The sequence below is a fragment of the Rhagoletis zephyria genome, unplaced genomic scaffold, assembly GCF_001687245.7.
Source record: "Rhagoletis zephyria isolate East Lansing unplaced genomic scaffold, Rhagoletis_zephyria_1.1 Rzeph_scaffold_00815, whole genome shotgun sequence".
Lineage (NCBI taxonomy): Eukaryota > Metazoa > Arthropoda > Insecta > Diptera > Tephritidae > Rhagoletis > Rhagoletis zephyria.
In genome coordinates, this window is record NW_016157899.1 from 47,296 (window position 1) to 74,813 (window position 27,518).

At 38.2% G+C, this 27,518-nt stretch overlaps 1 protein-coding gene across 1 annotated transcript in view; it reads left to right on the plus strand.

Moving 5' to 3' along the window:
- Positions 1-27,518, plus strand: part of LOC108361682 (G1/S-specific cyclin-E2-like) — a 112,346-nt gene that overhangs the window by 35,398 nt on the left and 49,430 nt on the right. The window contains 1 exon segment of the mRNA XM_017614380.1: positions 16,372-16,593. Within this exon segment, the coding sequence (XP_017469869.1) occupies positions 16,372-16,593 (222 nt within the window).

A 27,518-nucleotide genomic window follows, 5' to 3' on the forward strand; every position in this document is an offset into this window, starting at 1 on the left:
TCCCGAATTGCTAAAAATTCTAACAAAAGTATGTACCTATCCTTATGTATGTATATAAGAATGCACTTAAATACATTTATATGCAGCTAGATTGCCATTCATCCATCAGCTGTTAGATAGTGTTCCCAAATTAAGTTATTTATAAAATCTGCCACCAACCGCCACACACTCGCTTTGTCCACAAGCAAGACGTTTAATAAAGCCACGATAAAAAGAATTGTGATAATTTGGAAACTCGTCTTCAACAATACATACATACATATGTACATTTTAGTACGTCTTGTCCACCACCCGTCTACCCCATTCTCCATTCCGTGCTGCCCTGCTGTGTTCTTGATTCCAAATTCAATGTCGCACCGAAAGCTTGTAGATCGTAATACAGTATGTATACATATTTATATCTATTGCATACATATATGTACATACTTTAATCACTCGTAAATGCTAGATCGCCTCCGTAATATCCCATATCGCCATTCCGCTTTTGTCCGCACCAACCAGCCCCTCCATATCCGCTCACTGTCGCTTCACAAGCGCAATCAAAACCCCGTAAAAATAAACTCAAACACAGTTGGCGAACTTTTTTTCTTCCAGACTATGTACGAACCTACCTACTTGCAAATGTACATACATACTAAATATATACATATTCATATGTATATATAAACACTTCTTACACATATACATTTATATATACATACATATGTATTTACCTAAGTATATTATATACTTGCATATCTGTATACGTATTTACTTAAATTGGGGAAGTGCCCTTTGTTGTTGTTATATTGTATTGCTGCGCCATACTGTCATACATCCAAAACTTTTGCGAACATTCGCACTGTGGCCTTGAACAATTCTTTAGAACTTGTACTCTGTATGCGCGAGTTCATTCTGTTCTCCGTTTCCCACAACAGTGCTGTGTTCTGTAGTTCTCTTGGCTTTTGGGGCCGTTTTGGGATTTAGTGACTTTGCATGTTGAGTTTGTTGCTTTTGCCAAATGGAGCATAAACTTTTACTAGTGAGTCAGTGAGTGAGTGAGTGAGCTTTTCGTGGGTCACTCACTAATTTCGGCAGTTGTTCGTTTTGTATGACTACTTCACAAGTATGATCGTTCATTTGGTCGGTCTGTGGGTTTGGTTTCATTCGATCGGTTCGATGTGTTGCCAGTGTTTTCTGCATGTGCTGACTTCAGAGTTGTATTCGCTGTGTAATCACATTTTATTACGCCAGCTGGAAGATGTGTCCCCCTGCTCATTTCACTGCCTGGCTGGCCGACTGGCTGTTAGACTGTCGGTTGCTATGTTAATTTGGCATTGGCATTGCCAATGTCGAATTGCCATGCGGCTTGTCGAATAATGCTGCTGTTGAATTCAATTTGATTTTTTTTCTGCTATGAGTTTGATTTCTTTTTTTTCGTTTCTGACGAATTTTTTTACTTCCAAAATATTCAGTATTTTCGTTTTTTCTTTGTCTGTTTTACATTTTTGTTTTATTTATGTTTCTTTTTTTAATTTGCTTCCTCCAATTTATGAGCTATAGCGTTTTTGCGTATGATTAAATAGTGCGTGAGTGCGAATGTTCACAAGATATATACATACATATATATGTACATATATGTACATATCGGTGGTCCTCTGCAATAACGGCACAACTCAAAATTTCTTGATTTTGAGTTATATAGCGGATTATGTTTATAAATAACCATATTTTTCTGTGGCAAATTGACATAAGCTTAGTTGTACCAATCCGAAAGGGGGCGCAGTTTTGCCATTTGTCACAAAACCGAAGTAAGCAACCCTTACTACTGAATAGTGGCACAAGTCTCACATTTATCGTGAATATTGGTATAAGTCAAATACTGTCGATAGGTTAGTGATACTTTTATGTGAAATAACGAAATTTTTCGCTTTTTGCCGTTGTTCAGTAGTACCAGTGGAGTTATTTTCGTTCAGCTACTTAGTAGTTGTTACTTATTTCGTATTTTTTCATTCGATCCCTTACAAAATCATTTGAAAAGAGTCATAATTTGAAAGCTTACACATTTTTCCTTTTTTGAGTTGTGTCGTTATTGTAGAGGACCATCGATATATACATACATATGTTGACATTGTTTTGGGCAGTTTCGTTAGGCTATACATATATACGCCAAAAAGAGTAAGCGACATTTTTTTTTCAAAATTTTCTTTTAGATACAGAAATGCATCAGATGCTCTAGAAGTATTTCTGTATCAAAAAAAAAATTAAAAAAAAAAATATTGCTTACATCTTTATGTTTTTGTTGTTGTTTTTTATTACATATTTATATATTTTTTGGTATTTTTTTTTGTAAATTTTTTTCGTTATTTTTTTTTTTGGTAAATTTTTTGTTTTGTTTTGGTTTATTATATTTTATTAATTTCTACTAAGCTTTGGCCGATCCGCATTGGGTACTCTTTAGCCCAGTGTAATTTTTTTATTTTCTGAGGACGCAGAAGTGAACATATTTTTCATTATATTTATTTTTTGTTTTGAAAAAGCTTTTTGTTTACTCACATACCATACTTTTAATTTTATTACAAATTTTCCTCTCCACACTAATAGTTATTTTCAAAAGCACCTAAAACCGCAAAAAATACAGTAGGGAGAACCATAAAAAATCGCTAGTATAAAAATATGGTAAAATAAACAATTGCGTATTATTGTTGAAATTCTCCTGTACAGAAACAGAGTTTTCCGATCGAAAATTATTGATTTTGAATATTTCTATACTACTTCCACGAAAAATTGGTTTTTAAAAATATAAAGTTTCTATATAAAGTTCACAAAAATTTAAAAAAATTTCATCCGATTTTAAAATATAACGCATGATCAAAATCTATTTATATATGGAAGAAAATGCGCAACACCTTCCACAAAAAAATTATAAAAAATCGATTGTAATTTTTAGCGACTTGAAACTTGCACTTTTTTTTACTATACTTGAATGGGCTACAAAATTGCTTACTCAAAAATTTTCTAGAAATTCTGAATAAAATTTTTTAAATTTTGATGGCAATTGTTTGAATTTTTGTGAACTTTATATAAAGTGTGAAACTTTGATTTACATGGTTTATATCGAGCCCTAACCGCCAAAATAACGTAAGCGACATTTTTTTCAAAATTTTATTTTTGATGCAGAAATATTCCTTGAGCATCTAGATGCATTTCTGCATCAAAAATAAAATTTCGAAAAAAATGTCGCTTACGTTATTTTGGCGGTTAGGGCTCGATATTATAGAATGAACTATATTTTCCTAAATAATAAATGCCAAAAATTGTTCATGAAAATAATTGTGAATTTTACCTTTATTAGAACAAGGTGTACACTTTATTTTGACGCTCACAGAACATACATATGTACATATGTACGAGTATTATTTTTAAGCAAATGCTAGTCGTCACATATGTTATTTATTGGTTTTTTTCGCAAAATACGCTTAAAATTTGAATGTGTGGCTTATTGCTCAAAAGTAAAAAACAAAACAAAATGGAAGTCTCACAAACGTAGTACTGGATAATCGCCTGCAATGTAGTACACATGTATGAATGTAAGTCATATCTACATAGATACATATACAGTGACTCAAACAAATGAACACGTGTTATGTTTTCTTTAATATTCGTTATATTTTTCCAGCTAATTTTTTTTTGTTATTTTTATATACAAATATCGTCTAAGCTTTAACCAAAAACCGTGCAAATCACATTCAAAATTTATACAAAATTTAGGAAAATTCAAAAAATTTTCATCAAAATTGCAAATTCTGAATTTTTAGAAAATTTTTGGATATGCATAATGAAGTGCAAGTTTCAAACGGCTAAAAAACGGGGTTGATTTTTGAGATTTATGTATGGGCTATACCAAAAATTTTCCGAAAATTCAGAATAAAAAGTTGAAATTTTGATCAAAATTTGTTGAATTTTCCTAAATTTTTTATAAAGTTTGAAACCGTGATTTACACGGTTTTGGTTAAAGCTTAGACGATATTTTTATATAAAAAAAAAAACAAAAAAATTTAGCTCGAAAAACATTACGAGAATATATGAAGCAAATCAACACGTGGTCATTTGTTTGAGTCACTGTATATTATTACATACAATCCGCAATTATTCTACAATCCTACCCATGCTTGGCGTTTAGACGCGAATAGATCATCGAGCGTTGGTCAGAGGTTTACGCACTTTGGTTTTACGTTCACTATGAACATGATTGATGGGCTTGCGAATATAAACGTGGCTTGCTTTATTTTTAAATTATAAATTTTTTTTATTTTACTTTATATGTATACTACTTATTTTAATTTCTTCACTCTTAGTTTTCGTCTTGTTGTTTTTTTTTTGTTTTTTTTTTGTTTTTTTTTTTTTGATTTTGTGGTCTCTTCTTGTTGATTTTTTTTATTGTTTATTTTTTTCACGTTTTGGGAATGGATTCTCTTGTTTTCTTTCCAACTCGTAGGCAAAAAAGTTTATGTTTATAGACATAAATTATTTTGAAGTACCTACGTTTTGGAACTGTTGCAAAAAAGTGGAGCCTAACTTAGGATTTCATTGCGAAACGTGTAGTTTTTAGCGGGCATTCAGCGGCCACTGAAGCTTTTACGACCAAACGGCGGTCATTGGCAGGCTTAGTAACTTATTTTTTCCTTAACATTTTTATTTTTATAACTCTTTTAGTCACACAATCTCAACTTTAATAACAATTCGCTTTATATATGTATGTATATAGCTGCTGACAACTTCACAGCCCTAGCCGTTATCTTACCCGACAGTTTACAATTAAATAAGCGAAATCTCACGCATAGTACGATCCTTAGGCCAATCGCTTCCTATTAAAAAATTTAAACACGCATTAAATAAAATGAATATCATTTAATATTTCTTTCGCGACAGCAGCTCAGCAGCTCAGCAGCAAACTCAACAAGACCTTCTATGAAAAATTACTACCCAATTATGTCGCAGCTTCGCGCATGCGTTTAGGAACCTATCCACTACACAAATTTAACGGCCAAAAAAGTATGTATTTGTGTTGATAGTTGTTGCTCTGCAGGCTCATAGCTTCTACAGCGGCAATATGTAGCTTTATTAGGCAAATTTGCGTACTTGGTCTCGCTGCGTGTGACACGATGCGCTACTTTGCCGTTCTCAGCTTAACTTATTTATACGAGTATGAAACTCTAACTACGAGAATTATGATTCATTACTTTTGAACTTTAATAAATTAGTTGGTAGTTAGTTTTTGGACAGGTGCTAATTCAATATCTAATCAAATTCATGAATATTAAAATTAACTATACATACTAATGTAGTTCTTACTTAGTGAGAAACTTAGAAAGAGGGGTAAGTAAGCCGAAATGGTAATGGTAAATGTGGTATACGAATCGTGTGAAAAGAAATGATTTATGAGTTCATGACATCTTTACGCTGTTAGCTAATATTTTCGTTAGAGTATTAGGAATTGTAGCATTAAAATCAAAGAGTCTAGTACGAGAGTAATTTAAGCTCAATTTCGTGTGAACACAGAGGGAAGTAAAACTGTCAGTGACCTTATACATATGTAGTTGGAGTTGTACTTATAGAATGAAACGTGATTTTTCGTTACGGTTGAGCAAGCATCATTAGATGAGAACTTACTACGAAATCTTGGTTAATCAATTTAATGAACGAACGAAAGTAAAGTAAAAGCGGTTCTGTAGTCGTTTGGGTTTTGTTCATACTCGAAGCCATCTATCAAGCAGAGAAAACACTCAAAATTAGTTTGTCCCAGCATACTTAAACCTTATGTCCTTACACCTATTTAATAGCTTTATTTATCATAGTTAGAATCATCCGATGTATGTAGGTGAAACATTCGCAGTTTCTTTCTATGTACTATTGGCAAAAAATACTGAAACGTTCGGTTTATACAAGACTATCATGCGCCACTGGCAGAAATAGGTGGTAATCACTTGGCTTTGGACAATAAGAGGAATGCATAAGGGTCTTCCAACCAAGCTTCCGGAGCTTCTGGCCAATCACTGACGATGTGTGTGGGTATTATGGATGACAATCATTCTCCTATTGGCCAAAGAAGCTCGTCGCTTATGGTCGATTGCTTGCCTCAGACGGTCCAATTGTTTGGAGTAGCCGCTATACTTACACATATAAAATGACGTTGAACACAGCCTTGAAATCCATGCAATTTGGGTAAGGCCGCTCAATCGACCAGTCTTGGTTCGGTTTCTTCAATCTGCGATACCCAAAAGGAGCAGCAGAGCCGGCTCCCACGATATTGACATCATTAGACTTGAAACCAAAGCCGTCAGCGCAGCTGTTCCCCAGTAAAGAGCATGCGACGAAGGCAAATAAGGTTGTTGTAGCGGGGAAGGTGTATAAGTCTAAGTATCTTCTGTCGATAAGTGAACACCAAACGCTTTTTGAGATAACATATAAATTTGAGATACGCTCAGACATCTTAGTGGAAGCAGAGAGGTTAGCTAAAGAGGCAACAGTATCATTTAAGTCCTAGCCTCTTTCCGGTAGGCATGCACCTGATCAAATGTGAGCTCAGTTCTTTTAGATTTATTAAAGGCAGTAGACTCAGAAGAAGTAATGCTATAGGACGTGAGGGGAAAATAAATCAATAGGTCTTCATATCCATCCATCTAGTGAAAGCTCTGTAAAAGTAGCGAGCCATTCGTAACCATTGAAGATAAGTAAAAAAATAGGTAAAATCAAAGGAAAATACAGAACTTTTGCTACATTTTCCATGAAAAACTCCGATGCTGACCTACATCCATTTCCGGCAAAAGCCAATTATGTTTTTTTTTTCTAGTATCTACAAATGTCAATATTTTCTCAGTGCATTGGTTTCTTCTCCAACTACTACATACATACATACTTTATGCAACAGAAACTTATATCAAAACTATTAATTTGTTATCAATATAAATTCTAATACTTACTCCAAACGCAAACATACACACACAACATCTACATATGTACATACTTACATATTTAAAGTAGAGTAAGTAACCTCGTTACGATCGATCGGCACCGCTGCAGCCGGCGCCGCTGACGCCTATGTGGACTTTCCTTTCCATTCATAAAATCGGCTAGATAGTTGGGTGTTTGGCTTTTGGTTTCGGGCCACTTCGACTGATTGAACAGGGCAGCGACTTTTATTGCTTCTCAAGACGACGCGAGCTGAGTGAAGTTCTTTGTTTGATTGGCTGGCGCAGGCAGGCTGGAAAGTGCTTAGGCTTACACAAAAAAAAAATAAATAAATAAAAACAGCAGGCCCTACACGCATGCGCACATGGAGCGCGTGACGTAGTAGTGTCATCTGCTTTTTCTGTGGCGTTTTTTTTTTTGGCTGAAAATTGAACGCTTTTGCAAGCTGTCGTTAAGCAAATATTTATTTGTTGGCAGTTAAAAAATGTAAATGTAAAAAAGCGTGTTTCCTCTGCTCTAGTTTTTGATGTTCTTTGCTTTTGTTGTTAGTGTTGTTGAATGCGAGTTATGTGACATTATTAATAATTTTGATTAGAATCATTGCTTTATTCAATAGCTTGGCATGCAAATTTCTAGTGAATCATAATTACTTGCATACATACTTACATATGTATGTCCATCTGTATGTTTATTTATATATTTTTTTTTGTAGTACAAATAAATATGATCCTATATACATACCGTATGGATCTACATAAAACTGTATAAATCTGCTGTATAAATATTTACCCGGCCGGCAATTTGAAGACCGCTTCAGACAGAGATTTTTCCCGTGACAGTTGAGAAAGTGAGTTTACAAAAGAGCGGAAGTGAAATTAAAAGAAAGCAGCAGACGCATGTTTCCCTTCTAAGAGAAGCTAAAACAGAAGGCCAAAAAACCATGCCTATCCCAGACAAAAAAAAAGCGAAGTATCGAAAACGGAGGGCCCGTCGCTTCAAACGTTCAAAAAGCAGGGCTCCCAATCGGACTCCTAGAAGGTCTTCGTATTGCTTATTTTTGCCGACTGGGTAGCTTGTAGGAAAAATGAATGAATGAATGTATGAATGCATGACTGTGTCGCGATAAACTTTGCCTTCTTCCGTTGCAAAAATATTATGAATGAACAAAAAAAAAATCAACCAAATTTTACCATTTCATACAAAGCAATTCATTCCAAAGTCGATAATTTCGAGCACATTCTGCGCAGAGGAAGCGCTAATATTGTGACTTTTTAGCAGCGTTTTGTTTGCCAATTTTATTTTACTGTTTTTTATGTGACTTCTTATTTTTTAACTTAGTACTTTATTATTTTATTGCTTTAAGGTCAGTCAGGTAGACTTTTATTTTTGACATAATTCAAGTAGGTACATATTCCAGTGATGGAAAAGTATGTGCAATTGTTACTTTCGGTACAAATACCGGGTGTACGTTTATCCCTTAGCTAAATAATGAATGAACTTTTATGTGGGTGGCAAATCTTTCTGATATTGGCTAACATTTGGCTGAATTTTTATGCAATTGACTATTTCGACCTCGTTAGAAAACTCGTAGGATCTATAATTCCATATTCTTCGGTAACTGTCGCTTACGCGAACACAGATTGTTCGTAAAGTATTTCTTCAGAATGTAGCAACGCCGTCCCACCTTTGTTAGATAAATATCGTTCCAGCTTCTATGCCCCATGAAAGTACGGGAATAATGAGAGATTTCTTATGCGGAATTTTCATAAGTTCGTATACTCTCTACAAAACTCTTCTATTGGTATTAATGGTGGAACGAGGACGATCGAAAAGTTAACGGGATGAGATTTCATTTTGTTTGGATCAGCACGACGATGGTTTTCTTCATGATGTGCTCAATTGAACAGCAGCTTGCAGCGACAGTAAGGTCACATTATCTTTGACGATCTTATTAAGCCTGACCAAGATCGGCAAGGAGAAATTTCTCGCTGCCGTTATGAACCAACCGACGGCTCCACACTGAATCATAGTGGAAGTGGGGTATATAGAAAAGAAAGTATTAGTACAACTAGTGTGATTTGGGATCGGGTTATAGAGACATAGAGAGACGTGGCTAGCCACATCTGGTCCAAGTTGAATAAGGAGAGGTCAGGGGCTCCATTTAGGCTGGCTGTGGGGGTTATCACTGATCGCTACCAATGCTCAAAGGGGATAGGTGCCAGCAGTACCTACGTTGAACATCTCCTCTGTCATTGTCCTACCTCAGCTAAACTGAGACGATAATGACTCCAGCAATAGTTATTTCCATGATCTGTCAGACTTAACTTTCGACTTAAAGCGATTTTTCCGTATGCAGTCGGAAGCAACCACGAGCCACAAAGGTAACAAAATGAGCCTCCTGGGCCACGTTTGCCATATTCCTGGGTCTAGATGAAGGCAAACACTACAACCTCACATGACCTAATCTTGCTGGGCACAAGCCTAGAGGGCTCCAAACCAGAAAACCTATGGCTTAGGCTTCGCCTGCTACAATTACTTCATATGAAACCGTTGAGGACCTTCTCTCCAGATGTACTAAACGTGATTCTGTATTGATGTACCAATTTGGTGTAGATTTTAAAATTATAAATGACTTCAAACAAATTTATGGACTGTGAAAATGCTTAAATACATATTTACCTGCATCTGTTGCCTCTTTTCGGGTACAATTTTTCCTCAAATAGGTAAAATTTCAAATTGTCCTTTGCCATCCCTCATGTATTCATATTCTTCTTTGGGCGCTGTTACTATTCCGCGTATTGACTGCCGGACCTTTTCTCACACGCGTGCAAGTTATGTCCTCCTTCGCCGCGCTCCATTTAAAATTTGTGATTTATTTAATTTATTCCTCAAAAAAGAAAAAAAAAATGCATAAAGATAAAAATATTCATAGCACCAAGCTTTCGCAAATCCTACCGGTCTGTTTGATCGTTTTTTTTTCAATTTCATTTTTTTTTGCCCTTTTTTCAATTGTTTATTTTTCTTTATTTTGGGTTGCATCTCTGTTTGCAAAATAATAATAATAAATAAATCACAGCCAACACAACAAATGCGCTGAGAATTCTTAATGACTCTGACGTTCAACAACAAAATTATGTTCTACTACGCTACCATACATACGAACGAACGCCTGAATGTCGCCGCTGCCTGAATTGATGGGCCGGAAGTCGAATTTGTGCAATGTCGTCTTTAGTGTTTCAGTTGGTGTTTCGCTGCCGTTCTTGTTTTGTTCCTGTTGTTTTTTTTTGATTGCATTTTTTCTTTACTTGCTACTCTGTTGCATATATGTATGTACATATCACACACAATCTTTAGAACGGATTTTCGGGAAATTACCAAACGGAAGCAATGTGGCGTACGGCACAGCACACACAGCTTCTCATAAAAAAAAATTACAAAAAAAAACCGTGCTATGCAAGTAGCTGTTTTATTTAATTTTTAGTTCATTTTTGCAATTATCGCTGGAAAGCTTGCTTTATGAAAAAGTCTCCGTCAACAAGCAAACAGCAGGCCTTAATGGGCTGTGTAGACTTTTGACCAACGCCAGCTATCATCTAACGTAGATTAGTTACCATTTTTCTCTAGATGGTTGTGCATTCATTTGCTAGCATCTGTAATTGCTTAATTGTCGGTGAACATGCAACAAGTCGGTGAAACCTTGGCGGCTTTGTTTACCTTTTCTCTGCAATGCAATGCAGAGTGCTGATGGATGGCAAGTAAAGCACAGAAAGCATAACATATCGACGAAACCAAAAAAAAAAAATAAAAATAAACACAAAAAACTTCAGCCCCACTTGCATTTGCGCTCAATGCGCTCCGGTAGTTTGCTAATGATTCTGGGGAGCTACGCTACTACGCTATTCTCACTTAGTTGGCTAAGTGCTGCGCAGCCGCTGTTCGTTTCAATTAAATACGCTGTGATTCCAAGTGCAGTGCAAGTGCACCACCAACTCATCCATTTTGTGCTTGCCTTGTTAAATGCATTCGCTTGCACAGGCTCAGGTTAGGCCCCCTTTTCTATGTTAGTTTGCATTATGCTATGCAGTGGGGTGGCCTTCTGGGGCAGCCATAGTACATACATGCCAGGCCATCAATTGCAGGTAAATGAAATCTTAAAGGGATAAGGCGAGTAATTATAATTATAATGAGTAATAAGCAGTGCAATGTAAACGATGCTAAAAAAAAAAATCAAACACAAATAAAAAATTAATGTATTTTAAGAGAAGTCAATGAACGACATCAAAGGTGAGGAAAATAAAGAAAATACTATTTTGCAAAATTGGTTTTCATTGGTCTTTGAGATAATATAACGGAAAACTTTGCCAAGCCTAGAGTTTTGGAATATAGACTTGGAGTGCATAAGTAAGCTTTGGTCTTAGGTACCAAAATAGCCAAAATATCTTAGCTGGTTATAGCGAGAATAAAAGAAGAAGCCAGGTTACAATCATTGCGTTAGATAGAAAATTGTCGGGCGCCAGAGAGTTGCTCACGATCATTTAAAAATAGGCACCGCGATCCTAAGCCTAGTGAAAGGATGGTCGCTTAAAACACCAATTATAACTCACTGAGCCGAATGACAACAATGCCAATACAAAAAACTACATTATTGCTCTTGGTAAACCGAGATAATACCACCTCATCGTTTTATCGCGTGGGTTCTTATAGGGCAGTGCTCGTTCAAAAATCCTCTCAGAATGGATTGCCACTTAATCAGTCTAAGAAGCCCTCAATATTTCTGGCAAGATGGTGGATGCTAAACTACCGACCATCGACCCTTTCAAAATTCGCTAGTCTTGTGGTTTTCGCCATATAAAATAATATCTTCCAAGGGTGTGAGAAGTCAATTTTGAAACAAGTTTCCTAGTTGCATATTTAGTAATCGTTTTAATTCGGAACTGCGGCTAGAGATTACGACGTTATTTCCATTCTCAACGATTAGGTGGCTTCTCGGACTAGTGGGTTCTTCTATCGACAGTTTTCTTTTAACCTTTGTCAAGTTGTCCTGGAGATTCTATAAAATTTTAGAAAATTTTCAATTTAAAGTTCTTGGTTTTAGGAAAATGTCTGCCAATTTCTTGTTAGCGGGTTCTTCTTTTCTTATCGGATCTGTCTTGCAGCTCTTCTGGCGAACGAAATTTTGATGCGAATTATAAATTTTTTCCACAAAACTTGAAAATCTGATGCAATCGTTTTGTTGTAACATAAACAAGATGGGTACATCCCCACTGAAATAATGCCATCTTTGTCTTGAGCGTGATGAGACGCCTAAAATTTCTGGGTTTTACGAAAATTTAGCTTAATACATTTCATCTACTAGATACATCGTCGAATCGTCAAGTATTGGCGACACGCCTACCAACGATTTCTTAGCTTTTTTTTATTTCTTTTCTCGTCTCTTTATTTGTAAGTCTTCAAAGTTGCTAGACCAGCTTTTCCTTCCTGAAAAGGCAGAAAATTTCCACCTTCTGGCGCTCTGCATCGATGACTGGATTTAGCATACTGAATAGCTACACTATAACAGTATCTAAATTATGAAATACTCTACCACCCACTGTTTCCTGGCTGGCAGGAGGTATTATGCCAAAGTGTACCAAATAGGGTTTAACAATTTTACTAAAGTGAACAATAGCCCTTCTTATTCCGTCCAGTTCTATTAGGCCCACCACAATCTTCACAGCCAATTCTTCTGCTGACTGCTTCTATGGAACCGCATCGTAATTTACCCTATTTCTCAGCCGTTGCACACCTCAAAATCACTTCACTTATCTTACATTCTTACTTACCTAAATAAAGTAATCGACGCTATTTAACCCACAACTATTTACGTACAATAGTAAAATACAAAACAAAAAAAGTGACTATTATCTTAACAAAAAAATAAATACAACAATAACAGCAACAATTACACCCAACCATGAGAATGTAAGAAAGTAAAACTGAAGCGTAAAACTAATTATGAGATACATAACTGATTGCATGCTCCACTGCAATGTACTTGCAACATTGTGAAAAACGAGCAAGCAACCTGGGCATTTTTGTTGTTGATTGGGGAACAACAACAACAACAAAACAGCAAGAACAATATTACAATAACAAAAAGAAATAATAATAATAAGTAAGAACTAAACAGCATAAACACCCGCAAGCAACACTTCAATTCTTCACCTCATCTTCCCACCCCCTTTGTGTGTGTGAGCGTGTGCGCGTGTGTGCCCAAGGTGCTTTTGCTTGCTTGCTTTCGTATACACTTGCATTTTCCATTGCATTCCCAATTTGCCACAGAGTGAAGACGAGTTCGAATCGACGTCGTTTGGATGAACTCGAAACGACGTCGAAGCGAAGTCGTTTTTTCCATACACAACGCAATGTCGTTCCGACTTCGATTTTTCTCATCGAATCGAAGTCGTTACGATGTCGGTTTGGTTAAGTCGTTTGGGTGAAATCGAAATGAGTTCAAATGATTATTAATTTTTTCCATACAAAATTTTTACTATTACACTAAAATTTAATCAGCTATAAAAGTGGTTTATATCCACCATGCAAAACATGAGAAATAGGCAACAATCGTCAATGGCAACAAATTGGCGACTCACCGATTTATTGCTGTGCTGACAAATCGGCAACATCACTTCGTTCATGTCAATTTTGAATAAATAAGTTCTCAAAAATTCCGAAACTTATGAATATGGCGTCATTGGTATTGGCCAAAAGCATCTAAATTATGCCCAAGGACAAGATTGAAAAAAATAGGAAGCCTCACAGCGAGAAAATGAATTAATTCCTAGTGTAAGTTGCTATTTGGTATACAAAAAAATAAATTAAGTATTAAAAAGAATAAAATTATTCCAAATAGCGTCTGAAGCGATAAGAAAAGGACTCATTCAGGTAATAAGAAAACGACTCGCCCAGGCGAGTTGCCTTCGGCGGACGTTTTAGAGCGACCGGTAATAGGAAATCGATTCGATGGCAATATTACCGGCAATAAATTTGTTTCCGAGGGCGACACGTTTTCTTATTGCCGGCAACACAAATTGTTTGGTGGGTATTTTTTATTTTCATTCAGATTGAAAAGTTTAAAATTTTTACGAATGCTTGCTGACTTTTTTTTTAAATATTGCTCACAATTTAAAATTGGATTTGTATAGTTCACCAGAACGAGTCGGAAACGACCGCGTTACTAAGTCGTTTGGCAAATTGGGTTGGCTGGCATTGCATTAATGACGCCAAGCTTAGTGAGTGAGTAAGTATCCATTGGCAGTAAGTAAGTAGTTATGCATCGAGATATGTGCTCGTATGCACATACATACATACATACATAAAGAAAAAAGTGCCTATATTTATTTATGTATTTATAATTTATTTTTCAGACATGACTGATTCCCCAAGTCGACTTAAGACGCTCATTAGTAAGAATGTAAAAGTATTGTCGATTGTTAGGCTTAAGTTAAGTATGCGTGTGTGCTTCTAATTGTTGTGTATGTATTTTGTAATAGTTTTTCTTCTATTGTTGTACATACGTACAAGAATGTCTTGATAGCTGGTAAACGTCATTCGGCGAGTAGTCTTGGGCCCATCGAGGCGCTGCTGCTGGCGCTGTGCAAGTGTAAATCGCGTCATCGTGTCTACTTTGTTTGGAATTCGGAAATAGCGCAATTCTTGGAGCTATGTATGTACTTTGATTTGCCTACTATGCTAGCTTTTATGCAATTTGTTACTACGATTTTGTTGCTATTCGATGCGTCAAGCCGGAAATTGATTTGCCAATAGTTTTCTTTTTTCGGATTAGGAAGCGGAAAATTGATTTATGCGGTTAGCGTTAGCAGTGGTAGACGGTCAAAGGTTTTCGAAACGTGCGATGGGCAGGAATTTCCCATTAGAAATGCATAAGTTGGCACTTATTTTTACAAAAATCTATCTACAAGGTGGCAAGAGTGGTCTGTAAATTGTGACCCTCTTCGGAGTGTTTTTAGGGTGGTACGTAACTACGTTTGAATTTCTCTTTCGCTCACGGTATTGTGGATAAGAGTAACTTAAAAATAGTGGTGCCTTTCGGGAAGTGAACAAATCTCGGGTTTTGACACTTTCAGTCTCAGTCCAGTCAAAGTTGAACCCTTCAATAAGTTCTATGTTCTATGTTGAAGAAGTATTTCTGCATCAAAAATAAAATTTCGCAAACAAAATGTCGGTTACCTCGTTTTGGCGGTTAAGTATCGAAATAATGTATCTGCTGTCGAAGCCGATTTGTCCGTCATTAACGAATATAGTTTTCCAAAAATTTCTTCAAACTTTGCCCAAAGAGAGCCACAAGGCGCGAATGAAAGGAGGGTATGAATGAAGCGTGCCACTGCGCATTGACCTACTACTGTAAGTCCTACAGGTGCTTCGATAATCACACATGAAGTCCGTAGTAAGAGATGAGACATCGCATCCGAAAGAGTCTCAGTGTAATCGCATCTTCGATCATTTAAACCAATTGTAAATGATGCCAAATCCAATAAGGATGAGTCCTTGCTGGTCCCCGTAAGTAACTCGAGCCTTTTAATTTAAAGTAAAGGGCACCTAAAAGTATTAAACATTAAACTTCTTATTTTTCGTTCTACCAGAATTGGTTGATTTTTAATTGTATCGCTTGTTGCTTCATATTGCATATTTTTAAGCATCACAGGTTTTCATTTGGAGAATTTTACCATTCTAGACCCCTCTACGCTAAAACCCGCGCGCGCTAAACATCTGTAAATTCATAACGGGTGTGCCTAGCAATGTGCAACAGGAAAGCTGAGAGATTCAATAAGGTAGCCATTGCATACCCTTAGGCGATGCCTGCGATTCCTGGATTTCAACTGCAGCAGTCACGTGCCTAAAAGTATGAAAAATTAAAAGCCTCAGTTGATCAACTTAAAATTTGAAATTGGGCCAACCATGGTTTTATAAAATTTTTTCATAATTTTAAACTCACCCTGCTATTCATTTAGCTATTTTTAGCTTGATGGTTTCTGGAATCTCATTGCAACAGTCGCATGCTTCAAGTTATGATAAAATAACAGTCTGAGAAAGTATTTAGGGGGTCGAGCGTCTTCCTTTTGCATATTTTCAGGCTAATATCATTCATCCAATCATTTAAGTATTTTTGGTGTTAGAAGCTCTATGCTAAAAAGGAGATTGCGGTTTTTACTCTCCTGATTTGAGATCAGTCTCAGCAAAGTGTCTAGTGTTTTTCTAATCATTCTCTAATCGAATTATAACACAGTTCTCTAACCTAATTTTCGATTCGAGAACTACATATGTACTTTGCTGGGGAAGAGTTATTTATAAATACTTTTTGTTCTTATTTTTTTACTAATCGATCGCAAGCTAATCATTTTTTCATATTTTCACTTCCAGGTTTGTGCCGAAGAGAAATGCCAAGAGGAGGTCGTACTATTGGCGCTCAACTACATGGATCGTTTTCTATCCACAAAATCTGTAACAAAAACACATCTGCAAATATTGGCAGCGGCCTGTCTGCTATTAGCCTCGAAATTGCGAGAGCCCAGCTGTCGGGCGTTATCTGCCGAATTGTTGGTATTCTACACAGACAACAGCATATACAAAGGCGATTTAATTGTGAGTACCCACTGAAGCGTAAATATTTCCATACTAATGAATAAATATTTTACTAAGTAATTTAATTATGTACGAAACGTTAGTGATTCAAAAGAAAAAAAAAAATCTCTGCAGCCCTACACAAACAACAGAAAAAATATTTCGTTGGCTTGGCATGTAACTATGTAGCGCGACTTCCTGTTTCGGCTAGGCACGCATCCAGGAATTATCACCTCTCATCTTCCGCAAACTTTGTGCCATTAGTACCAGGTACTCGTACTACTTGAAACTGTTACATTTCGAATTTGCTTGCCATATTTTCATCAGCTTGTCCAAATATTTTCGCTCTCCTATCGGAAAAGTGCTAATCCCACGAGCAGTTGAAGTATTGCGAGCATTCCTAATTGTAAATAACTGCTAGCAAATAAACGTCTACCTACATACGCCACGTCTACCATACTCACAAACGTGACAGTGTGACGAAGGCGGCACGCATGCGCGCACATTGAACTTGAGAAAAGAAGATTGCTGTTTGTCTGACCGGTCGTTCGTTCGTTCGTTCGTTCATTCATCCGCCACCACCAACATTTTTCTTGCCATTCTTGGCTGATGATGCTGTAACTGTGTGGGCTCTTAGCGAAAAAGAAAAATGCTAAAATACAAAGAAGCTATTGGAAATATCGTTTGAAAATTTAACATAGTGCTAAAAAATTCACACGCAGCTTTGTTTCGCGGTCAATCGTTTGGCCAATGCGTGGCATTCAGTCTTGGCTGTTTCCTAGGTACGTATGTATATTTGTAGATTGGCTGTTTGGTCTATCGATTGCTGACTGCTACATACATAGCTTGCGAAAATATTGTTTGCGCCTGCGTGAAGGTTTTGCTACATGGGAAAAGCAAATAGCAGCGCGGTTGACTAGCCAGTCAGCCCATTTGCTAGTTAGTAGTTGGGCAATACTTACTTAGCCCTCCGTCAACGTCACCGTCACCATCATCATCATCATCGCCTTTGCCGCATACGCTCCTGCTGCTGCCACATCTTCAATTTCCTACATATAACTGGCTGCGGCTAAGCATCTTCCGGCGCTGTCTTTCAATGATTTTGTGTTGCAAATCATGTTACGACCAGTGTGACCAGTTGCTTCGCGCCGCCTGTGTCCTCCTCAGCTGATGCTAATGCTGTTTCGGCTTGTTGCTGTAGCATCCGCTCCCCTTGCCGCCGTCATTATGCATAATGGCATGCTGCTAGCCTTCGCTTTTGCCTCCACCGCTAACTACTTTTCATTTCTGCAAATATCTCAATCAATTATATACGAATAAGACTGCTGTGTAAAGATTTTGTAGGCAAATCGTTCAGCGTTGTTCAAGCGCGTTTGGGTCAATAAAATTTTACAACTGACGTCGGCGGGTCTCTCTGTTCTTAGTGGACTCGTAATTTCCGTGCAAGCGATTGCTGAATGCGCGTGTGTCATCCCAACGGCTTGTTGTAGATACTTGTTCGCTGTAAAATTGAAAAAAATAAGAAATTACAAAGACAAATTATTAATAAAGACTATCAGCCTTTCATTAAAGCGCCTTTGTTGTTGCTACAGCCACTTTGCGCATGCGCCGTGTTTAGTGCGCACATTCATTCTAGCATGAGTCTACTCGTTTGTTCACGCATATTTTTATACGCACAATTCGTGTTTCCTATGCATACATATGCTTTCTTGTTGTTGTATGTTGCATACCGCCGATCGTCCTGTTTATTAAATGTTGCAGCTCTTCATTTCAAAATATTTGCTAAGGAATGTGGCGACGTGAGGAGTCAACTATTCGCCTGTTATTTATTCGTATCTGAAAGCCGTGTGCCTGAAATGAACGACCAGAACACTGAGAAAAAACATCGTTTTATTTGTTACAATAAAAGGCAGTAGAGCACAATCGAAAATATCTGCAACTTGCGACTGCAATAAATTATTTCATATTACGGTTGTGAATTGCGCTTTAATGCCGCCAGGTGGAATAAAAATGCAAAAGTACCACCATAGGCATCTAGTGAAGCATACTTCTTGGCGAAAGCAGCAATGAGAGAATGAGCAACTCACTTAAATAGTAACCTAGCACAAGTCTGCCCTAAAACCAGCTCTTTCAAATCATAAAACATTTGTTTATAATAAGAGCTGACATTTCTTACCTTGAATAGAATTCAAAAGAAGATTTTTTTCTTTTAAGCGACAAATCTGACTCACATTTCCTCCGAAAAATTTGCTTCTCGCGCACAAAGCGACATCTGGGCTATATCCTTAAGAAATATAACTGCCGTAAGGAAGTGTATTTGCTCAATGATAAACTGCTAACCTATAATGCGTTTTCAGAGTCTCGAATGAATACTAAAATAATTTAGTATAGGAACACCGACTGCATAGGGTCACCTAATTACCGCTAACAAGAACCTTATATTGTAACAAGACTATACTTGCCCTCGCGAGGTTCCATGGGTTAATGCCATTTTGGTCATTTTCTTCTAGATACGCTGGTCGTAGGAAGCGAAATCTGTTTCTAGTGAGGGGTTCATATGTGATTATTAGTTGCTCCCTGTTCTATACTTTTGCATGTGTAATTCAATGGCATGCGCATCGGCCTAAAAGACAGAGTTACATTGCCCCTTGCTGGTGAAAAGTAGCCTTCTGGGATTTTTTGCCGTATACTCCTGCTACGATGCCGTGGTCAGTCTCGGAACCGTCAGTATACCAAATATGGCTGTCCATCTTTGGTTTAGTTCGTTCGTTGTACCAGTTGATTGTATTGCGGAAAAAATGTCTTGAAATTTTGTGTGAAGTCAAATCTCGGAAAGCACAGGTCCACCTGGACAGTAGCAGGGTGTATAAGTTTCTTATCTTCCTTTCTGTCCACTGATATGAACCTTGCACTAAACAATGGAGGCTCTTTCTTACAATGTGTAGAGAATGCAGGGGAAGAAGCACTTCGAGACGCGCGGTTTGTGTTGATCTCATTGCGCTAGTGATGCTCACGCGGGCTAGTCGTTGTAGTTTGCTGAGCTTGGCCTGCGTGGACTTTCATTCTGCAGTTGTTGCCACCAAGTGGGAACGGGATCTAAATTTGTAGGTTTCGTCTCGGAAGAGATTCCAGCTCCATTAAAGTCCCGTCCGTGCACACAATGACATCGTTGGCTGGGAACCGGACCCAACAATCGAGTGCCACTCTGAGGTGCGCCGAAACCGCCCTGAAGCTTTGGTATGAACGGCTCCTCTCCCTTCCGGTTTAAGGCTGCTAATAAGAGATCGTTCAACATCCTCCCTCGCCCCAGCAGTGAGTTGAGAGGTGCCTCTAGAAGACCACATCGACTCGGTATATCTATGGCCGTAAAGTCCTCATTTATTCATCTACGTAGCTAGATGAAGAGGAGAGTTTCAGTATAGGATACTAAAGCTTTTCCAGTATATATGTGCTTATTTCAGCCATTATGCGTTATACCAACCGGATCCTGAAAATACCTAGACAAATCTAATATGGAGATTTTTCGCCAAGAAGTTCTTATTTTAGGCTTCGCTCTTAAATTTTTGCTAACACTTTGGACCGCTTAAATACATTTTTGAGCTTGGATTTCGATATCTAAACCAATCAATTTCTAACCGTGTACTTAGGATTCCAGTGGTACAAAATCTCCTCGCCTTTTTTTCACTTGTCGCTTATTGTGCAATAATCCACCTAGTGTTGTGCCAGCAATGGGCGCGAATGTTAATGATTTGCCATTTAACTTAGCCTTGCGTTCTTAGCGTGCCACAACACATTCACGCACACACATGCACGCAGGCAGTCCTAAACAAAATTGTTGCAACCCGCCACCTCCGCATTGAGGCTAGTCTTTCGTTATAGGCTTAGACCTTAAATCGTTCATAGTTGGCTGAATGACTTGCTGCTGCTCGCTTAGTTGTTTTCTCTGCACTGTGTGAAAAGAAAAAAAAAAAAACAGCAAGACGGTGGCGTTGGTGGTGGCTGGTGGCCGGTGCCTTTAATGTCCTACAGTGCTTCACAGCACACACACACACACACACATCGCATATGCATTTAAAGATTCAATGTTACCAATGAATGTTGCCAACAAACAACTCCTCTCGTCTGCCATCCAGTCAGCCTGCCTACGCGCATTTTGCCTTGCTGCTGAGATAAGCGCATGAATCGTGTCATGCCGCGCGCGATCTTACGCGACAGATCGCATAGTGGGGGAGGAGGAGGAGGTGGTGGTCGTGGTCGTGGTCGTGGTCGTAGTCATATCAGTGCTATTGGCTAGTGAGTCTGCAGTGGCGACCACTTTCAGCTTACCTACTTAAAATTTTTCACTTGTACTTTTATTTTGCACGCGCCCACCGCAGTTTACAGCCAATTCTCGCAGACGTCGTGGAAAATTCACAATACGCATACAAGCAAGCAGACAGTTCGGCGAATGTATGCAAAAAGAAATGAATTAACAAAAGACTTGTTCAAATAGTACGAGTACTAGGTTCCCAGGGTCGGCATGAGCGTTTGCTTACATAGTACACACTCGTATGTACATATATGTATGTATGTATGTATAGGCGAAGTTTGCTTTTAAGTTCAAGTTACAGAGAACGAGCATCCTTTTGCAATACCAGGAAAGGTGGCAGCAGGCGGCTGTCGCTTCTACGGCCGTAACTCTTCATTGTGTAACAAAGATGGTAATGGCGTTTGAGGTGCGCGGATTCTGTGCCCTCACTGCAGCTCTTCTAGCAGCAGCATTGGCGTCGTCAGCGTCAGCATCAACGGCAGAGCGGAGGCGACAGCGACATTGCAATTTATTTTTGTTAAGTGCTGCATTTTGATCTCACTTTCCTCGAAGAACGTATGTATGTAAATACATAGGTTGTGTGCGCCAGCCATAGAACTGGCTCGTTGACTAGTTGACTGGTTGGTTGGCTGCATAGTTGGCCGTCTGTCCGTCCCATTTGTTTGTGGCCCTTTAGGCAAACGCACAGATGATTTCTTTGCTTGGACGGATTTTGTTGATGTTTCTCTCTGTATCGTCAGCACCTTGGCACGTTGAGCGGCGGTTCCAAAGTTGCTAGACAGTTTGTTTTTTGTCTTTAGTTTTTACTCAGCCTGCATGCCAACTACTAACAACAACTAAGTATGTATGTAGGATGTTGTTGTGAGTGCAATCAATGGGATTTTGTTTACAACACTGGAGTCTAGTGACTAGACAACTTCGCGTTGTTGTTGGCAGCGATGAGGATGCCTATGTTGGCGGCGCTGGCGGTGATTTCGCTTTTCGTGTAGGCAGTATTTTGTAATGTAATGCATTGCATATAGTTTGGACAGCTCGAAATTCCTTCACAACGGACAGAGTTGCGTTCATAGCTTATATTTATATTTTTATTTTTTGCTTGAAATTTAAGGACTTTTTTGCGTGGAGTGTGACATTTTTTGAGAACTATGGTGACATCGTTGAGAACTTTTGACTTAGCTTGGTTCAGTATAAAAATAGTATTACTTTTTGTCATTATCAACCTTGGCCATATTGTTTCTGGGGCCTTATAATGAAGCCCCTCTCGGACAGTTTGAGGCTAGATGAGTTTGATCGATGGCTGAAAAAATGCGCGCCCAGTCCAGCGTTCAAGGCCTATGTCCATTGGATGCACTAATGAATCGTCCGGCGGTTTCTGACAACGGTGATAGTACTGATAGCGATGTGTAGAAGAGCTTATGGACTGTCCGGAGCGCTCCTTAAAGAATTTAAGTAGCTAAAGAACGGGATCGGAATGCACAAGGTAGCGTTGTATTCGCATCGTATCTATGAATAGTGTAGGCATCTTCCGCCGACATCTGACGCTTTAAGTAAACGTTCGCTTAAGCCGGTGAAGAAGTGCAGTGCGAACGAAAATAGTTCGGACGGCACTGCGCTAGCTGTATGTGCTGCTGGCTGAACTAGCGTAGTGCGCTGTATTGGTTTATCGGCCCCGCTAATCTCCAATTTATAGCCATCTTCATTTAGTTTTATTCATTTTGGTATATTCAGAAAAGACTTATACTCCGATGGCCCCCAGTCATATTGCTTTATATCCTTGTGCTTTCATTGAAAGTGTTTGGAATGGGACCTTACATTCCCACTCAGAAACTTTATCTGACAGAGGCCTATAAACTCCCTTATTGCTGCAGATGGCGGCGAAGCTTGTCTGACAATCATTATCGACCAATTGAACGAATAACACGTTCGACTTCTCAGCGGAATATCAACAGCCCACTGGACATATGTCCAAGAGGTTCGAAGTCAGCCCCGCATAATGATTTCTTTTAGAAGTTGCAGTTCTGGCGGACTGACTACTTCTTCGAGAACTGAGACAGCTTCGCCAGAAAATCCAAATCAGTGAAAGTATTGTAGGGTTATGTCTGATGAAATCCTCTCCTGGGCATCAAAATAGGTCGATGCAGCCTTTGAGTGAACTTCGAACTGAAGCTGTCCGCATAATCTAAGCTTTTTCATTAATTTCATTTACCGTGGTTGTGACTGTAAAGGAAATCTAGTAATCCGCATTCACCAGACTAGCTTTGGCTCGAGTTCTGCCTCTGTTACTATCGGTTTTAGTGCTTTGTCCAATACGTCAATCTGATTAATTCTTCCAACCACCAGTTATTTCCAACCACTGCGCTGTTGTTCGTTGGCAACCCACCTAAAGAACTCACTTCAAATAAGCGAAAAACAAAAAAAAAATAAGAATTATTGGCACATACCAAAGACTACCTTTGAGGCCATTTAATTCGCAAGGTCGTTGCGTTCGAACATTCATTTAATTGTATGTGATACCATTACAGCCATTCCAGGTAATCGAATGGCACGATAAAGATCATCGGCCGGTCGACGTCTGCTTGGTGGTTGTCAGGCGTTGTTATTCTTGCCCGTCATCTCATCGTCGTTGTTATTGTCATCAGCTGGTTTCGACCCGATAAGTCTTTGTCTGCAGCGGCAACATGTTTGCAAAACCAATCGAACTGAAAATAAATGAAAGCGAGAACAAGAATGTCCTATCGGAAAATAGCCGCAACAGGAAGGTGGCGTGGCGGTGCGATTACAGGGTGCCGGCACTTGCAATCATTTAAAAATTGCATCGCTTTTTATGGTCCTAACTGCGGGAATGTCGTGTCGTCGTGTCGGCCATACCAATTGAGTACGAAGGTGCTACACTTTTTGGACCCTCTATTTCGGCCAGGTTCAGTACAATTCTTTGTCCTTTCTGTTATACATAGTCGCAAGAATTTCTTACTTTTTCTATGTAGAAGGTGCTCTGTGGTGTAGAGCCTGTCTGGCTCGCTGGTCGATGATTGCTCGCACAAACGATTCCGACTTTGTGTGAATGAACGAAACAGCGGCGTCACAAATTCCTGCGCATTCTTCATTCGGGCCGTGGCTTGGACTTTATTATGTTCCTTGTATGTGTTTCTATATGTTTGCGACGCAGACAGCCAAACCACTGCCGGCATTCATTTGGCAGCGGCATTAAAACTGGTGATTTGGCATTTTTTCTTTAAATACTCCGTGCTTCAATACTTGCTGCGTCGACGTGGCTGTCACCCGGCCACCGTCTTTGCTGCTGCTTTGCTGCATTTGTTGCTGCCACGCGTGCGTTCCTTGCATGCAGACCAGCAGTCCAGCAGTCCAGCACAGCACAGCACAGCACATTGCAGAAATTGAGACTTTTTCTGGAATATTTATTTCAAGGATTTTTCTTTCTTTGGACACAAAAAGCACCCGTGTCCATATGAAGTTATGTATGTAGGCATATATTGATGGTTGCATCGATGAGAAAAATGTTAAACGTTTTGTTGTGCAGCAGCAGCAGCAGCACCAACAGCTTACGGCTCGCCTCGCGCGCTTACTTTGTACTTTTAGTTGGGCTTTTATTTAAGTTGTGCCTGATTGTTTATGCTGTGCTCATATTCATTCTCATGGCATTTCAAGGATGTGTCCATCTCGTCGTGTGGACAATTCTGCTGCTCTTCCACCCTCCCAGCCGACGTCTGCTGCCTCCTACTATACAGGCATGAACGATATTGACAATGTTGCAGTGTGCAAATAAACAAACAGCAGCAGTGAAGACGTGCAGGCACATATACACAAACATTCACATACAATAATACCCTGCAGGAAATGTACCTAACTATAAGTTAAATTGAAGTTGATTAGAAAGAAACTATTATCTGTATATTTTCTTTGAGGACAGCTAACTATATTTGTATGGCGATGGCCGCGAAATAGTCAAGGGTGGTTACCTCTGCACTAGATGTCAACTAATTTGTAACTAACTACTATTGGACATAAAATATCAAAATAATAAATTTTGGTTTTTATTTTTGTACTTGTTTATTTATCTCCCGATTGCATCTGCATTACTTTTTAACTAGTGTAAAGTTAGCTTTTTGTAGCTAACTACAAGTTACATTGTTTTTTTTTTTTATCAATTGATAATTTTTTTCTGCAGGGTACTTATGTACATATCTATTTATGGAGATAAACATACAACATTGTTTTCGAGGACTTCTGCAACGCGTATTGTAATTAATTGAATGAATGTCGTCGAGGCAGAAAATCATTAAAATCGCATTGTCTACCTACCACACACAATGATAAGGCTTTGTTTTTGTGTTTTTATATATATTTTTAGACTTGTTTAACGAATTTGTAATGATGAGAAAATTATTTTGTGTTTACATTCCTTGAGGTCGGTCAAGTTCTTAGCAGAAAATGCATTGTAATGTAATGAATGATAAGCATTCGGTGTTTCGTGTAAGGTGATGGTTTAAAAAAAAAAAAAATGAGGCTGAATAATGGGGTGCGGATAAGCAGCAAAGGCCCGATGGTCGGGCTATGTACTATAAACAACGTGAGAAATATAAGCATATGTAGATATGATCCTCAGGGATTGTGAAAGCTATAATCAATTCCTTTCTAACTACCTAGGATACCTTTACGTTTTTTGGGAACGTCTTTTTGAAAGACAAAAGTCTTTTTTTAAGACAATTGTCAGTTCTGGCTACTATCTTCAAAGCTCTTTTCTGTCTTTCGAAAGACTAATTGAAATATCTGCTGACGAAGAGCTCTTAGATTAAGACTGTTTGTCTTTTAGCAATAAAGTTTCTAAAATTAAATAAAAAAATATATACAGTGACGAGCAAAACTGTAACATGGAGTAACACCTTTTCTTTCAGCTGTCGCTATCTTTCCAAGTTCTAACGACATTCATACTGTTGTTCTGTATTTTTATTGGTACATCTTTGCTTCCTCTGTCATAACGATTTGAAGTCAATTCAACAACATTAAAGAAACCAGCAGACAAAAATGTAAATTAAGGCATATGTTACAGTTTTGCACTCATGTATTTTTAATAACTTTTTGACAATTTTCACAAAAAAAAAGAATTATTCAGTATGGGTTTTGCTTTATTTAGTTTCTGGTTGCAATTTGGCATACCTAATGTGCATGTCTGTAAAAATTCTGGAGGTATAGCCTCCCATATATCCTTGGTTTGCTTTCACAGCTCACGTACTCCATTGGACGGCCTTGGATACTTAGTAAGATGCGCTTTTAGTGATTTCGCAAATTCTCGATGAGATTCATGTCCTCGGATTGTGGAGGTACATTTCAAATTGGCAAATTTCTGCTTTTGTTCCAGTCTTTGCGAACATGTGCAGTGTGTTTGTTGCTTTTTCAGCAGAAACTCTAATTTTTTCGACTACATCTTGCAAATTTTGTTGAAATATGAACAGATACTGTTCCTTACGCATAATACGTACAAACGGATCAACAACATTTTTGAAATACAACCCCAAACTAATATTGACCGACCACTGTGATTCACAGTTTGCCTTACATGATGCGCTTAGGCTTAATTTGGGCTTTTGATCCAATACTATGCCCGGCCATCTGATTGAAAGTGATTAATTTAGTCTTTTCAGACCAAATAACCCTCAATTAAATCTTAAAAATGTGTTTTTTATTGCATTCTGTAAGGTCTAACATATCCCAATAGGCAACGGTCCGGTTTTCGTGCGATGCAGCAAAACGCTGCCACACTCGCACATGTATTTTGATCAAATTTGCTTTTTTCTTCTTTTATGATCCATTTTGCTCAATTTGAAAATTCTTCGCCTCGCTGTCTACTGATTCGCATTCAATTTTAATACCTTAAGCGCTTCTGTAGTAGTGGCTGCAGCGCTACTTGCTACTAAGTTCACAAGATATCGGACTGTAATATATTTTGACAGACTTCCTTTGTCGTTAGTAACACTTTAGGCTATATTTTTTCTCAGTCTTAACATTTTCATGTGGCAAACTCCACATTTTTTTGCCACTTTCCCTACGGTCCCGCCTTGTCGCAGTAAATCTATTATTTACATTTATGTTTCCTGATTAACCATATTATTTATTGGTGATCACTTCTTGAATAAATTACAATACAGAAAAAAGTCATCTGACTTCCAACTAAGCAAAAGATAACTGTAAAATGTATTATGGAACGAATTTCCGTCATCCCTTGTCAAATTTGATTTGGAGACAAACCGGTTTCGGCGTTGTGCCATCTTCAGTGTCATTTTTCGTTCTGCATAATTTTTGTTGGTTGCTCGTATTTATACTCCTTGTTAACTACCTCTTTCTTTTGTTAGGTACGTCTTTTTAGTTTTGCAGTGTTTGCGGTACTCAATAGGTAGATGAATTGTTTTGGCTCGTTTTTGACGGCAGGTAGAAGTCCGTGATTAAATAATAACTGTAAAATGCAAAACTGAGAATGAGTGCAAAACTGTAACATTTGCCTTAACTTTCATTTTTGTCTCCAGGTTTTTTTATTGTTGTTGGATTGACCTCAAATCGTTATGAGAGCGGGAGTAGGGATGTACCAATAAGAATATAGAACAAAAGTGTGAAAGTCGTTAGA